Source organism: Eptesicus fuscus, chromosome 17 (genome assembly GCF_027574615.1).
Source record: "Eptesicus fuscus isolate TK198812 chromosome 17, DD_ASM_mEF_20220401, whole genome shotgun sequence".
NCBI lineage: Eukaryota > Metazoa > Chordata > Mammalia > Chiroptera > Vespertilionidae > Eptesicus > Eptesicus fuscus.
In genome coordinates this window covers 60538390-60554296 of record NC_072489.1, presented here as the reverse complement: position 1 = coordinate 60554296, position 15907 = coordinate 60538390, and the positions used below count along the sequence as shown (strand labels likewise).

The following is a 15907-nucleotide window of genomic DNA, read 5'->3' as shown; positions in this document are numbered from 1 at the left end:
GGAGTAGAGTGCGTGTCCGCCCGGCTGTCCCTCAGGTCCAGCGGGGTTCTCTCTGCAGGTGCCCCCGGCGCGCCACCGCCCAGGAAGGTGAGCCGCCGGCCTTGTGCGCATCGCCCCCGTGAGTGTTAGACAACTCCCAGCGTCAGCCGGAGAGACTTCCGGGAGAAAGTGCTGTTTTCGGGGTCGCGGGGCCTTCGCTGATGGCCAGGCTTCCGGCCCCGCGGCCAGAGGACGGGAGCGCCCTTCCTCGCGCAGCCGCTGCCCCGCCGAGTGGCGCCCGGCGTCAGCGGTTCCCGCGCACAGTCGGTGCGCAGAGACGCACCCCCACTCTCGCTCCCGGGAAAGGCTCCCTCTTCGGTTTCCCGGGGCCAGAGGCCAAGGCCACGGGGCTTGCTGGGCCCGCTGACCCGGCGCTAGGACGCACACCCATTCCCTTCCCATCGACTAGACGGGGGGCCGGGAACCCCAACCTTCTTGGTGGCCGCGCCCTGGGCAGGCACCGCCAAGGGAAGGAAAGTGCTGAGGTCCATGGGGCCCGAGGTCGCGTCCTGCCCGCCGGGCCGGCGCTGAATGGCTTCTTGGGGGCGGCGGCCCGTGCCAGGCCCCTGGGGGCGGGGGAGCGGCAGCTGCGAACAAGGATAACCCCGAGGTGACCCGGGCGGGCCTGGCCCGCCCCTTCCCCCTCCCGCAAGCCGGGCGGCTGGGAGCTGGTCCCCGAGCTGCGGGGGGTGTGGGGGGGAGGATCGGGGAGACGGGCTGGGGCTCCGGGCGCCGCGGCTGTCAGTGCGCTCCGGGCCCCGGGCGCCGCCGCGCACGCCGGAGCGCCGCGAGTGCCTCTTCAGCGGGAGCCGATATCCTTTTGTGCTAATCGGCTTGTCCTCATTTGCTGCCTAATTGGACTATATAAAGCCAATGACAGGCGGGCTCTCACCGCCCGGAGCCAAAGCGCCCAAGTCCGGGGGAAGGCGAGGAGGGGGCGGCGGAGGCGGCTGCGGGCCGGCTTGGCGGTGCCTTCGCCCCCTAATCCCATTTGCCATTGTGCGCGCCCAATCGCCGTCTACTCCCCGCATTTAACTTGGATGACATTTTGATTTCATCATTAGCATCCGGGCCGGATTGACGCAGCCCCGAACCGGGAACTGCTCTCGCCGCCTCCTCCCCGGGAGCCGGAGCTGCCGCCGAGCCGCCTCGCTCCCTCGGTGCCGCGGCAGGGCCGCTCCCCGCCCCTCGGCACCCCTCCCCATGTGAGCCCGCCCCGGCCGGGTCCTCACCCCGCCCTCTCGCCGCTGGCTTTGCGCCCCGGGCGGCCCCTCGACTTTGCGCCCCGTAGTGGAGTTCCGTTTATGGTCTGATTTCCGGCCACCCGCCAGCCTGCCCGGCCACCCGCCCGTCCCTCCCTCGCGGGGACCCGGAGGAGAGGGGACCATGCCGGAGCCCGGGCCGGACGCCCCCGGCACCGCGAGCGCGCAGCCGCCGCCGCCGCCGCCGCCGCCCCCGCCTCCCGCGCCCAAGGAGTCCCCGTTCTCCATCAAGAACCTGCTCAACGGAGACCACCACCGGGCGCCCCCGAAGCCTCAGCCGCCCCCACGGACGCTCTTCGCTCCGGCCTCGGCCGCCGCTGCCGCCGCCGCTGCCGCCGCCGCCGCGGCCAAGGGGGCCCTGGAGGGCGCCGCGGGCTTCGCGCTCTCGCAGGTGGGCGACCTGGCTTTTCCCCGCTTTGAGATCCCGGCGCAGAGGTTTGCCCTGCCCGCGCACTACCTGGAGCGCTCCCCGGCCTGGTGGTACCCCTACACCCTGACCCCCGCCGGTGGCCACCTCCCGCGACCTGAAGGTACCGACCGCTCTTTGAACTTTCCTGTCCTCCCCGCGTGCCTACCCCACCCCTGCCCCGCGCCGCGCCCCCCTGCAGCCCCGGGGCCTCCCGCACCTCCCACCCCGGTGTTTGCCAACTTCTTCCGGCCCCTGGCTCGCACCTCCCGGCCGGCCGGGCCGCCCACTCGGCTTCACGGCCCGGGAGTCCAGTCCCACTTGGTGAGAAGCGTGGGGCCGGAGCCCGGGGACAGCGGCCTCCGGCAGGAATGGGGAGGCCTCGAGGCTGGGGCTGGGGACTCGGCCTGGATGGAGGGAGCGACTCGGGCGGTCCCCAGACAGAGGCGAATCTCTCTGTGAGCCCCGGGGGGGGGGGGGGGGGGCCGGGGAAAGAGGACGCGTCGCCCGGCCACCGTCAGGGGCCCTGTCGCCTGTCCTGGGGGGAAGGGGGCCCCAGGGCGCCGCGCCCCTCTTCTGGCTCCGCCAGGCCGAAGGAGGCCGGCGAGCGTGAGGCCTGGAGGCCCGAGACCCGGAGGTGGCGCAGGTCGACCCGGGCCTCGCCGGCCGCCGGGTGCGCGCGCGCATCCCTCGGTGTGTCTGTCTCTCCCCAGCGTCGGAGAAAGCGCTCCTGCGAGACTCCTCCCCGGCCTCGGGCACCGACCGCGACTCCCCGGAGCCGCCGCTCAAGGCCGTCGCCGACCCCAAGGAGCTGGACTCGCGGAGCCCGGACGAGATCGTCCTGGAGGAGAGCGACTCGGAGGAAGGCAAGAAGGAGGGCGAGGCGGCGGCCGGGGCGGCCGGGGCGCGCGCGGCGGCGGCGGCGGCGGCCCCCCCGGGCCCCGAGGACTGGAAGAAGGGCGCCGAGAGCCCCGAGAAGAAGCCCGCGTGCCGCAAGAAGAAGACGCGCACGGTCTTCTCGCGCAGCCAGGTCTTCCAGCTCGAGTCCACCTTCGACATGAAGCGCTACCTGAGCAGCTCGGAGCGCGCCGGCCTGGCCGCCTCCCTGCACCTCACCGAGACGCAGGTCAAGATCTGGTTCCAGAACCGCCGCAACAAGTGGAAGCGGCAGCTGGCGGCCGAGCTGGAGGCGGCCAACCTGAGCCACGCGGCGGCGCAGCGCATCGTGCGCGTGCCCATCCTCTACCACGAGAACTCGGCGGCCGAGGGCGCGGCGGCCGCGGCCGCGGGGGCGCCGGTGCCGGCCAGCCAGCCGCTGCTCACCTTCCCGCACCCGGTCTACTACTCGCACCCGGTGGTCTCGTCGGTGCCGCTGCTCCGGCCCGTCTGAGGCCCGAGAGGGGAGGCGGAGGGAGCGCCCGGCCCCCTCCCCAGACCCCGGAGGAGACTGGGCCGGGCCCCAGGGCGCCCAGACGTCCAGCGGCCTTTCGGGAGCCGGCGCCGGCGCGGCTCGGCCTCCCCTCCCCCAATCGGTAGCGTTTTGTAAGTATTTGCAATGCATTTTCGTGCAATTCACCCCCCCACGTGGATTTGAGGCGCTTCCCCCTCTGCCTTTTGGTTTTCGGCTTCCGTGGAGAGAACGGGAAACAGGTCCCATGCCCGGGTCCACACATTTCCGCTGGAAGCTTTGGGAATACGAGCAACCCCCTCCCACCAAATTTGCATCCCCGCGCTGTGGCTTTTTTTGTTGTTTGTTTTATTTTTATCGAAGGAAAAATACACGCAAAAAGCGGACCCCCTCTAATGTATTCGCTCCTAGAGAACTATTTTCAGAAGGGGAGAGAGAGATGGGGGAGAAAGAGAGAGAGGACTCGCATTGTAGTATTTTTATTTCTAGATTTCTGGGTGTGCGTCTGCCTCTCCGCCCCCTAAACAGTCATCCTCCCCAGTTTTCAAGATCTGAGCAGCCTCTTGTAAGAACCCCCAGCGGAGGCCGCCCTGCTCCCTCGCGAGGTCCGCCTCCCTTCTTCAAGGTCTGTCTGTCTCCATCCTTCATCGGCTCCGCTTTGCGACCGGAGGATGATCTCCGCGTCTGGAGGGAAAAGACCAGAAGGCCCCAGAGCAGCCTCCTGGCGAGGGAAGCGGCTCCGCCTCCGGCCCCGCGGGCGGCCTTATTTATTAAGTGGCATTTATTTTTGGAATTTCACTTGTTGGTAAATTATTCTTAATATTGCTGTCATTATTTTATCCCCTCCTAGAGAGTGATTTCAATATGAGAAGTAACAACCTGTGGCTCGCACACCCTCTCCCTCTCCCTTTTTGTTCCGCAGTAACCGCTATGCTTCTGATCTGTGCAATATTGTGCAACATTTCCCGAGAGCCCTGCCCTTCCTCTGGCGGGACAGGCGGGCATTCCCACTGTGTAATCCTGGTCTTTGCTTCAGGAAGAGAAAACTAAGAAGGAGAAAGGGGGGGGAGAAAGGAAAGAAGGACAGACAGGTAGCGATGCTCAGAGGAGTTAGGACAGGAGACTGGAGCGCTTTAAGTGAAGGACAATCAATTTAGGAGAATTTTAACTTATTTGATAAATGTACAGATTTCTTGTAAAGTTCACCCTCGACTCCGTAGGGCTTCTTGCTCTGCCGCCCCATCCGTTTTCTCCCCCGGCTGCACCTGCTGTTCTGCGGTAGTTTGCCCCACTCCTCCCCCCACCATCTTCCCACCTCCGTCTGGGTTCAGTCCCTTTTTAAGAAAAAGAGAAAAAGAAACAAAACATTGTGACACTTCATGTCGTGGTGAAACGGAATTCATTAAAAAGCAGAGCGAAGCGTCTCGTGTTGCCGCGTGTGTAACTAACTGCGCGGCTCCCGGAGCGGGTGTCCCCGAAGGTCCTTCCTGCCGCCAGCGCGCGGAGTCACCGGGGCGCCCAGCCGCTGCGTCCGGGCGGCGGCGGCGAGACCGAGGCGGCTGTGCTCGCCTCCGCGGCATCTTCCGCGGCTTTGAACGCCCTGCGAGCAGAAGAACGAGGGGCGGAAGGGCGAGAACCCGGCTTCTCTGGGCTGCGAGATGGGGCGAGGCGGCGGCCAGGAGCTCGGAGGCGGCCTCGCACGCCGCTCCCGGGACATGGTTCCTTCGGGAGCCGGGAGGTTCTGGGTGGGAGAGCCCTGGGCCCGGGGCGGCGGGCCTGGAGCAGGCGGGCTCCGGGTGTGGGCAAAGGAGGACGGGAGTGAGTTTGGGGTTCAGCTGCGGCCGCAGGCGTATCGCGAAGTCCGGCTGGGAGAGGCCGGGCCGCGAGAGGGCAGCCGGGGAGGCCAGGGGACAGGGCGGCCTCCGCTGTCCTTGAGGAATGGTGGCTCCTGGGCGGCTGGGGTGTGTGTGTGGGGGGGGGCGCGGTCCACGTGCTTCTGCCCACCGGCGCCCCACACCCTAAGGGCGGCCTCTCCATGCCCCCGCCCCGTCCCCGCCGCCGGCCTGGAGCGCACCGCTAGCTGTTCGCACGCGCCGGCTGGGCGCGGGGCAGCCGGCTGCTGGGAAGCGCAGGTCTGCGGCAGAAGCAGGCTCTTGGGCGCCCCTCGCCCCCGCGGCTCCCCGCCTTAGCGCAAGGCCTGCAGCCCAGCTCCCGGCAGGATGTCCTTGAAGCCGGGGAACCAGCAGGGGGATGCGGGACCGGAGAGACCCAGACTGCGGGGCGCATCCGCTGGGGAGCGCCTGCGCGCGCTCCGGCCACTCTCGCCGCGCCAGGTTCCTCCAGCGCAATCCACACAAACGGTTCTACCGCGGCGGAGCGTCCGGCCTCGCCTCCCGCTGATGGCAAACTGCCCCCAATAAATGGGCATGAGTATTTATGGCCAAATGTTAGCCTGGACCTCAGCGAGGGTAGATCTCCCTTTATTTCCCTCTGGTTTGGAATAAAAACGAGGGCATGTGCCGTAAATGAAAAATAAACAGACATTCGGGGTCAAAACACGGTGTTCCGTGTGTGGCCTGCAAACAGAGTGATGCCGGGGGCTGTTGGCGATACTAACCGCGGGCCAGGCCAGCGGCAGCTCATTAAAAACAATGTTGCAACAGCAAACACGTCCTTAGGTTTTACGGCCCCGGACACGATGTTATCAAGCGCCAAGAAAAGACTTTATTTGTGTGTGGATTCTAGAAAACGGTTCTTGACTGACCCAGTCTTTACAAAGTCGAGAAATAACTGGTTCTTCACACGCTCCGTTTATCCTCCGCCCGGCTCCGCAGGCCTCCCTTTCCCTCTGGAAGACGAGGGCCTGGGGGGCGTCTCTCCCAGGAGCCCCGGTGCGCCCTTGGAGAGGAGGGGGGTCGCGCCCCGCCTCCTGGGGCTGACGGCTGCCTGGGCCTAGAAGCCTGCCCTCCCCTCTGGTCAGGTGGGGTCGAGGCATTTTCCACGGGGCAGAAGGGGCTGAGTCGGGGGAGGTTTCCCAGCAGCCCAGCCACCTCGCGCTCCCACCATCCTAGGCACGGCGGCCCGTCTTTCCGCGGCGTTGGTGTCAGGAGAGGCCAGGAACGCGCTGGTGGAGCTGCCGCATCTGGGCAGCTGGCTGGGGTCACCTTTCCCCACACCCAGCATCCGGTCCCCTCCCGCCCCCTCCCGGCTGCTGCCTCTCCCGGGGATTGTGGGGATGCGGGAACCGCTCACTAGAGGGGGCTCTGGGGGAGTGAGGTGCCCCCACCCAACTGCTCCAAGCAGTCCAAGGAAGGAAGCCAGGGGGTCAGTACCCCCGCCCCCCCCCCACAATGAACCTCATTCCCAATTTGTCCTTTTAGCTTCCCTCCCCTCAGAGGCGGGACCCGGCCTCCTCTCCTCCAGCCCCAGCTCCAAGTCCTTCCCTCCCGGCACCCACTTATCTTCAAGTCAGTGCAAATGACGCCGCTGCCCAGCCAGATCCCTCCAGCCCCGGACAACGTGCAGGACACGCACGGCAGCACAGCCCAGGCCTCCTGGCAGACCTCCGGCCCCGGCCCTCCCCCACGTGTGCTTGGCATCAGCCACGTCGACCCGTCAGGCGCACCTCTGCCAGGTTTCTCGGGGCGGCCGGGAAAATCCTAAGGAAGGACGGGCCGAGGAGCCAGGCGCTGCTCTGAGCCTGAACTCCTTCCGCAGGCCGCCCCCTGCTCCCCTCGCCCAAGCCACCTGGGACACCCAGCGGAGCTGCCCGCAGCCCGGAGGGATCCCCATACTCCTACGGGCCAGGGCCTCGCTGGGAGCCGGGTCCCCACAGCGGCTCTGCGCGCCCGCGAGCGCCTCTGGGCCCTGGGAGAGCGCGGAGCCGGCGCTCGAGCTGTTTCTGTTGGCAACACAGATGTATTTCTTTTATTTGGTAGTAAACAGAGCAAGTGTGTGTACATCAAACACCAGCGAGACAGATATACACGGGCCCCCGCCACGGGCGCTCACTCTGAGCCAGGGCGTCCCCTCGCCAGCTCCCGGCACGGCTGCCAGAGCCGGTGGCCACGCGCGAGCCCGCAGCGCCCTCCTCTCCGCGCTCCCAGCGCGCGCTGGAGGGCCAGCGGGGGACAGAGGAGGCCAGAAGGTCGGTGGGGTTTGCTTTCTCTTCTGCGGGGCGTGCTGGCCGCCGAGGGCCTGGGCGAGGGGTGGGAGTCGGCACGATGCGGCCCTGAGGGCTGCGGGGCCCGGGAGAGGCCTCCCGCAGCGGCCGCCTGGGCCGGGCACGCGCTCCTGCTTCCGCCCCGTTGTGCGCACTGGGCGCCTGAGCTTCCCCGGAGAAGCCCCGGAGGGCCGCAGGCTACCGGCCCGGCCCCGTCCGCCTCGAAGGCTCCCTGTGGCTCCACCTCTCGCGGTGGTCACGCCCCGCGGCCTGGAGGCCTGTCCAGGGGGCCGGCTCTCCTTAGCGCCCCAAACAGACTCCGCAGCGCCGATAGAAAAGACCTCTTTCCTTGGGTCACCCCGACGGCGTCAGCGTGCAAGACCCGTGAGCCCCACAGGAACCCCCGTTTGGGGTCCGGAACGCAGCCGGGCAGCCCTGGGGGCCCCGCGGGGCCCGACTGAGGCGATCCGCACGCCCCTCCTCACGGCTCCCCGCCCACTCTCTGCCCCCGCCCTGCGCGGCCTGCAGACCCGCCCTGGCTTTGGGCGTCTGTGCACACGCAGCTGGGAGTGCGCGCGCCTGTGTGTGCGCGCCCGTGGGAGCGCGCGCTCCCGTCTGGGTGAGCGGGGCGGACGTGACCCTAACCCCGCGGCACAGTGAGGCGCCGGCGGCGGAAGGACGGAACGGGCCTGGCGAAAACTAGGCCGCTGCACTCTGAAGCCGCCTCGGCCCGCGTCCTGAGTGAGGCCAGGGCCGCGCTGGCCCCGGGCGCGCCTCTCCCGCGGTGGCCTATGGGGAGGGGGGAGCCACAGCCACAGGGGCTCACGTCTCCGCCCGGGATTCCTCCCACCCTCGGCCTCCAGGTGCCGGATCAGCTCAGCGGCGTCAGGGCAGCTTCTCCAGACGTGAGACAAGGACGGGCAGGCCCCCGGCGGTGCACAGGGCTGCACTGCCTCCCTCGGCTGCTGCTATAGGCGATGCATCTCGGGGGTGAAACTGCCCCAAATCTGTGTGGCCCGGGTTCCCAAAGGATCCCTCCCGGTTGCGGTGGATGGACGGAAAGGAGAAAGGGGGGGGGTGTCCAGCCGGCGAGTGGGAGAGCGCCCAGAGCGCCCGCGCCCCCATCACGCTGCCAGGGCCGGAGGTGTACTCACCTGGCTGCCTCGCCCCAGCGCCAACATCTTAAAGAAACAGCAAGAATCCCCTTCCCTACTGCGCTCCCCCCCCCCGCCCCCCGGTGACGGAGTGCACGCATCAGATTTTCATCAAAGTTCTATTAAGTGAAACATAGGTTGCAGGGCACCCTTTGATTGAAACAGTTTAAATTTTAATTGTGTTTTTAATTTGACATATAGTTGCAGAAAGGAATGACACTGCGTCGCCAAGGGGCGGTCGATTTTCTTAATTTCTCCCAGAGGAATTGATGAGTCTATCAGGGCCACTAGATTGGAAACCCATTAAGGCTCTCTGGTTAGGCTGTTAATTGGAACTTGATGGATGGGGGGTGGGGGTGGGGTGCCGGGACTCAGCGCTCCTGATCCAATCTTCAGGACTTTCTGTTTTCCAATAAATTACAGAATTCATTTTCCAGCCGCAGATTACATAAATTGTCCACCTCTGGGCTCTCTTTTTCAAAGAGGGAGCCCCCCCCCCCCCCAAAGCCCATTGCGAGATGTCATTTGCGCCAAAGAACGAACAGCAGAGGCCCTTGAATGAAAATCGAAACATAATCAACGTTTATACTTAGAAAATTTATTGAGATCATTTTCTCTGGTATTTCCTTATTTTAAAGTTTGGACGCGCCATATATCATAATCCACTGGCGAAGGAGGGGGGGGGGGTCCAGACTGTGTTTAATATTTATCGAAGCTTGATTCCAAGATCAAACTTGTTTATGACTTCATCTGTCATTTCCCGAGAGCCTTCTTCCTCTATTACGGCTCAGCCAGCCCGTGGCCCCTCTGCCGCGAGCGCAGAGGATCAATTTTTATTAGCCGCCTCCTCCGCGAGTCTGCTCCGGGCCGGTTCGACACCGGGCAGCGGCGTAATCTCCAGACCTACACTTGAAGCGTCCTTTCAGTCTGGGAAAGTTCGTCATTCCTCGGAACCCGTTACCCATCATTCCTCGGGGGAGGGGGTCCACCCGGCCCCCTTCCCGAGGAGGGGCCATCCTCCCGGGGCGCGGCTGTGGACCGAGTGGAGCTGGGAGGGGCCAGCTCCCCAGAGGCGAGGCGGGGGGGGGGGGGGGGGTCGCAGGCGGCTCTGAGGTGAAGGATGGCGCACCTCAAGCAGGGTGCAGAGCGCAGGGTGCAGAGCGCAGGGTGCAGAGCGCAGGGCGCACCTCAGACAGGGCGCAGGGTGGAGAGCGGGTACCTGCGGGCGGTGGCTGAGGCTTGGAGCAGGTCCTGAGTCGTTAATAGAGGAGCGGGGGGGGGGGGGTGTCCTGTGTGCTTTGCAGCTGCGCGGGGCCCCGGAGAGCCCATCTGGGCCTCTGTGCGCTCCGTGGAGTCTGGGGGACCCTTGGATGCCCCAAGGGAGGGCGGGAAGATCGCGTCTTGGCCCTCAGCGCCTGCGTGTGACTGCGGTCGGTGCACAGGGGCGGGAGGCCCCCAGGGGACTAGTGGAGGCGGGCAGAGCAGAGGCCAGGGGGTCGGAGGCAGAGGTCTCTCCAGTCTCCGCCGGCCTCCCCGGCTCCACCCTGCGCCCTGTCTAGTGTGGAGGCGTGTGCGTGTGCGTGTGCGCGTGTGTGTAAGCGGTTATGCAAGTGCGTGCCTGCTGCTCAGAGCGGGAGCCTCTGACGAGGTGTGGGGTGTGGGGTGGGGGTGGGAGAGGCTGCGCGGACCGGCGGGAGCGCACCTCTGGGTGGACCAGACCCTCCCTGCGAGTGGGCGTGGCCAGCAGGCGGAGGAGGAGGCCAGATGGCTCCTTTCGCCCTTGACCAGCCGGGCGGGGCCTGTGCGGGGTGAGAGGTCGTGGGTCGCGAGGCCGGTTGTTTCCCGGGTAGAGTCCTCTGTCGCCTAGTGCTTCTCCCAGGCCCACCCCTAAAGGCCTGGCCACCCCACCCCCCATCCCTGGACCCCACACACAGATCCACCCCCACGTCCGGAGAGGCCGCCATTCCCTAAGCCCAATGCCCGGGGCCGGGTGGTCACAGCGGAACCACCTTGAACTTCAGGCCTGCTCGCTCTGCTCGGCCTGGGCACCGTGTGGAGCCTGTTTTTGGGGGGCCAGGGCCTGCAGCGCCAAAGGAAAGGATGTTCCCCGTGCTCCCGGTCCGGGCACCAGTCTCCACCAGCGCAGAGGGGCCAGCCCACCTCTCCCCTCTCCCCCGCCCTCTTCCCAGTGCGGGGCGCCCGGGCCAGGCGGGAAGGCGGCGCCCAGTGAGGGTGCTTGTGGCCGGCGGAGAGGCCGCAGGCGCGTGAGAAAGTCGGGTGCTCCTCCCCAGGACCCTCCCCTCCACCCCCCAAGCAGGTGGGAGCGGGTGAGGGTCCGGCACCGTGGCCCTGGAGCCTGCGCACTGTGGCCGAGCGGAGGAGGCCGCGCAAATTGTATTCCTGCGCCGGGTCCTTCCGGGTTAATGAGCTGACAGCGTGATGAAAGCTGACCATTTGTAATGTGTCTCGACCCGCCGCCGAGCCCCGAAGAGGTTAATGCGGTGACGGGGGCCGGCACCTGCCCCTCGCCGGCCTCCTGGGCCGTGGCGCACAGCCCTGGCCCCCCGCCCCCTCGCCGGCCCGCGCCCCGGCTGCGCAGCCGAGTCCTAATCAATTAGCCCATTAACGAGCCCTCGGAGGAGCCGAGGAGGGAGAGGGCCTGCCGCCGGCCGGCCGCAGTCGCTCCCTCCCCGCTGCTAATGATGCCATAAGCGCCTGACTCCCAAACCGGGCGAGGAGGGAGCTGCACCGTCAGGGCGCAGCGCCTGGACATGCGTGGGGACTGACCCAGAGCCGCCTGTCACCCTGGGCTGCATTTGGGGACCCAGGGGGCAGGGCTTCGGGGTCGGTCAGAGGCGAGGCCGCAGACCGGGCGGTGGGGTTGCCTGAGCACTTGGGGGCCTCGCCTCACCTTCGAAGCTTCTGCAGACAAGTGCGCGCCCAGGCCGCTTCTGCCTGCGCCCGGCCCGTCCTAGGTCCGGGAACAGCTGACCTGGGGATGGAAGGGGCGAGAGCCAGGCCCCCGGGGGCTGTGAGGAGCCAGGTTGACCGAGTGCCTACTGTGTGCCCGGCGAGGAGTGGGGCCCGCACTTCGGCCTCCAGGGTTTCCTCGAGGTAGGCATTGCTCCCCCCACTTTTAAGAAGTGGAGACCGGGGCTCAGGAAGTTTAAGTGTCCTGTTCACAGTCACCCAGGCCAGACGTGAAGCGACTTTGCCCAATTCTAACACCACGTCCCTGCCCTCCCCTCCCCTTCCCTGGAGCCAAGCGCTCAGTTTCTGCAGCAGTTCCGCCTTCTCCGATATTTGCCAAAGAGGGGAGGAAACGACCACAGCCAAACGGACCGGGATGGGTGTGGCCCAGTCAGCAAAGGTCTGCAGAGCTCCTACTGTGCGCTCCCGGCGCTTCTAGGAGAGCTCCTACTGTGCGCTCCTGGCGCTTCCGAGGGCGTTGCCATTCCTACTTGAGGTGATCCCCGAAACAAGAGGGGAGGGGCGCTAAAGAGAAGTTCATTTTACGTCTGAGGCAAGGAATCCTCGGTTGGGACTGGATTGTCCAAGTTCTCGCAGCGCCAACTGCCAACCGGGTGCTGGGACTGGAACCAGGATCTCTTGAAACAAGATCCAGGGCTCCGCCCCTGCCAGGCCCACCAACCTGGACGATCCCGCGGTGCCCGGGGGCCTGGGACAGGGGTGGGGTCTGCGGAGGAGAAAGGGCAGCGTGATCTGCTCCAGGCTTCACAGCTGAGCTCCCGGAACGCAGCAGTTCCGAGGCGCATGCTCCGCCCCCTCCCCTCCCCTCTCCCCCGAGGGCCGCATGGGTCTGGGGGCTCCCAGCCCTGCTCGCTCGAGGACGAGGAGCGGTGGGAGGCTGGGGAGGGTCGTGGAACAGCCCGCGCTGGCTCTTCAGGGAGTGCGGACCCGTCGCCTGCGGGAGGAGTCTGGCCTCGCCAGCCCGGACTTCCGCGCAGTCGCTGCCCCTCGAGGAAGCGCGGTCCGGTCCCGGCCGCACGGAGGCCGGGAGCCTGGCTGGAGGCGATGCTGCGCTCGGGCCCGGCGGCCCCCGGCTGGACACCGCAGGTGCCCGCCAGGCGGTCGGCGCGCGGCAGGGAGCACGGGCGCTGCGGGCCCGGCCTCGGCTTTTTGAAAATTTCCGGGGCCGCTCCGCGGCGCTGCGATTGGCCACGTCCCGGTAACCTCTATGCAAATGAGGCCGCGCCGCCGCCGCGCCGCCGGGGACGGGAGCGCTGGCGGGCACAGCAGGGGCGTCCGCGCTGGGGCCGGGCGGGCGCACCCAGAGCCCGGCGGGCAGGGACCCCGGCGCAGCCGTCCGGTGCCCGCGCGTCCCCCGCGCGGAGGGGCCGCCTCGCCAGCCTCGCCGCCCCCTCCCCCTGACTCCCCTCCCCGCCCCTCCCCCCCGCCTGCCTGCCCGCACCACCTTCCACTCCGACCGTCTCTAAAGGGAGTTCTCGGTTTCCTCCGGTTTCTTATGAACCCAGGATGGGCAGCAAGGAAGATGCGGGCAAGAGGTGTCCGGCGGCCGGCGGCGTCTCCAGCTTCACCATTCAGTCCATCCTGGGCGGGGGCCCCTCCGAGGCTCCGCGGGAGCCCGCCGGCTGGCCCGCCAGGAAGCGCAGCCTGTCCGTGTCCTCGGAGGAGGAGGAGCCGGACGACGGCTGGAAGGCGCCCGCCTGCTTCTGCCCAGACCCGCACGGCCCCAAGGAGCCCGGCCCCCAGCACCACCCCCCCATCCCCTTCCCGTGCCTGGGTAAGGATCGCAGCCGCCCCCGGCCGCCAGCGCGCTCCCGGGGACGGAGACTGTGCTCTGGCGTCGGCCCCGCTGGCCAGAGCCGTGGCCGCCCGGGGGTCCCGGGTCCGAGGGGAGGAGGCGCGCGCGGGGTGCTGCCTCCTGGGCCCCGCGGGCGCTGGGGAGGAGACTGGGGCCCAGGCCGTGCGCGGGGTGGTCGCGGGAGGGCTGGGTGGAGGGAGAGGGGACCGCGGCGGGCAGGGTGCCGAGCCGCGCGCACCGCCCGGCCCTCGCCGGCCCCTGAGCGCGTCGGACACTCGGCCAACACGAGGTCTGAGAGCGCGGCCCGCTCGCCTCCCGGTCTCTCCCTCCTTCTCTCATTGTCTCTGTCTCCCTCTCCTCCTCCTCCCTGCCGGGACCGGGAGCCCTGCCCCGTGATTGACAATGGCGCCTTTCAGAGACGGTTCCTTTTCACGGCAGCTGACGGGGGAGCCCCGCGTTAGTCCTTAGTGATCTCCGAACAAATGGCCTGTGAAGTGGTGCCGCCCCATAAAGCGCGGGGAGCCCTTCCGGCCCCGCTCTTCCCGAGCAAAGCCACCTCTCCGCACGGCGCTCGCGCTCCCCTCTCTGGGAGCGGGGCGCGCAGAGACCCGGCCTGGCAGCAGCTGGTCCTCGCGGCGCTTTTTACAGGCCGGGGCCAGGGCTGTGGGCGCCGGCGAGAGGGCGGCGGCTGGGGCGGCGGCGGGGGTGTCCGCGGCGCCCCATCCCCACGGCCTCCGTGTCTGTTCTCACTCCCCAGGCACCCCCAAGGGCGGCGGAGGCGCGGGGCCGGCGAGCTCGCCACACCTGCCTTTCCTTTCTCCGTCGCACCCGGACTTTAAGGAAGAGGAGAGGCTCCTGCCCGCGGGCTCGCCGTCGCCGGGCCCCGAGCGGCCGCGGGACGGCGGCGCCGAGCGGCCGGCGGGCGCCGCCAAGAAGAAGACGCGCACGGTCTTCTCGCGCAGCCAGGTGTACCAGCTGGAGTCCACCTTCGACCTGAAGCGCTACCTGAGCAGCTCGGAGCGCGCCTGCCTGGCCTCCAGCCTGCAGCTCACCGAGACGCAGGTCAAGACTTGGTTCCAGAACCGCCGCAACAAGTGGAAGCGCCAGCTCTCGGCCGAGCTGGAGGCGGCCAACATGGCCCACGCGTCGGCGCAGACTCTGGTGGGGCTGCCGCTCGTGTTCCGGGACAGCTCGCTGCTGCGCGTGCCCGTGCCGCGCTCGCTCGCCTTCCCGGCGCCGCTCTACTACCCGGGCGGCAACCTGTCGGCCCTGCCGCTCTACAACCTCTACAACAAGCTGGACTACTGAGCGCCCCGCGCCCCGCGCCCCGCGCCCCGCGCCGCCCCCGCGCCCGCAGCTGCGGGAGCCTGGCGCGCGCCGCCCGCTCCCACGGCGGCTCCCCGGCTCCGGAGCCGGCGGCGTGTGGCCAGAAATACTGAGAAATACACCGTGTGTATTCGTTATCTCCTATTTATGGTCCCTGCCCCCCCCCTCTCGTGTTGATTGTTTTGGGGACTTATCGGCACGCCTCAGGCCAGATCTGCTTCTGCCCCAAACAAACCAGGACGCTTCGGAAACCCCGTAGGAAGGGCTGTCCTCCCGGGCTGGTGGGAAAGGGCGTCTCGGCCAGGCCGGCGTGGATTGGTAGGGAAAAACCAGACCAACAGGGAAACACCCACAACCCGGCACCCCGCACCCCCTTCTGCGCATCTGTATGTACGTTCCCGCGCGCACAGCCGCACGCCAGCCCCCGGGCGCTCTGGACAAGGATCTCCGCGCCTCCTTTTCGTTTCCCGCGTCCCGAGGATGGGTGGGGGCGAAAGGGTGAGATTTCAGATCTGTAAATATTTTTAAAGAAAAAAGAAATAAACCATTTTAAGCATCCTCGCTGGCTGTGGTGGGCGTGCTAACACGTGCGAGGGTTTCTCGCTTGGGGTGGCGGGGCTCGGGGTGTGTTAGAGGAAGGCTGACTCGCCGCGCGTGGAGGGAGGGGCCGGGGCCCGGGGTTGAAGGTCGGGCCGCTAACTGGCGGCACGGGAGCCGGATGGCACCCCGTTCCGCTCCCCGGATCCAGTTCGGAACCGGCGCCGAGAGGGACACCGGCCGGGAGGCAGGCGGGCACCGGAGAGAGCGCGCCTTCCCAGCACCCGACCGCCCGGGGCTCGGCAGCAACAGGGCGTCGTGCGACTCGGTGAGCCCTGGACCTGAGCGCCTCTCCAGGGGCGCAGGGCAGGTGGGGGGCGCTGCCTGGACCAGGTCGAGAGCCCCTTCGCCCGCCCCCCGCCTGGCGCGAGAGGCCTGCGGCCGAGCCCAGTCCCCGGCGGGTGGCACAGCGGAGCGCTCCGTGCGGCGCGGGAAGCGGGCGCTTCGGCGGAGGAGGGAGGGATCTGCGGCTGGACCCCGGGAGAGGAGGCCCCGGGCGCGGGGCGCGGGCGAAGGCACCTCTCCCGCGCGGTTTTGCTGGTGGTGGTGTTTGCATCGTGTGCGACTAAACCACGGGGTCGCGGGCCAGCGCGTGGCTGCTCGCGCGGAGTGAAAGCCGGGCGAGGCCTGGGCGCCCGCGGACGTCTGGCCCCAACACGCGCGGTTCGTGCCCGCGGGGAGGGCGCGGCGCCGAGGGAGCAGCGCGCGAGCGGCATGCAAATCTCGTCTCCGAGGGCGGATCACAGCCACCTGTTCCTGGTAAAACG

The 15907-nt window shown here is 67.9% G+C and overlaps 2 protein-coding genes across 2 annotated transcripts; both read left to right on the top strand.

Moving 5' to 3' along the window:
* The first annotated feature begins 1425 nt into the window (after positions 1-1425).
* HMX3 (H6 family homeobox 3) lies at positions 1426-3097 on the top strand. The gene is made up of 2 exons (XM_054729112.1): positions 1426-1831; positions 2421-3097. The coding sequence occupies exons 1-2, from the start codon at positions 1426-1428 to the stop codon at positions 3095-3097; spliced, it is 1083 nt and encodes a 360-aa protein (XP_054585087.1).
* Positions 3098-12928: 9831 nt separating this feature from the next.
* Positions 12929-14525, top strand: HMX2 (H6 family homeobox 2). The gene is made up of 2 exons (XM_008156164.3): positions 12929-13196; positions 13975-14525. The coding sequence occupies exons 1-2, from the start codon at positions 12929-12931 to the stop codon at positions 14523-14525; spliced, it is 819 nt and encodes a 272-aa protein (XP_008154386.2).
* The last annotated feature ends 1382 nt before the right edge of the window (positions 14526-15907 follow it).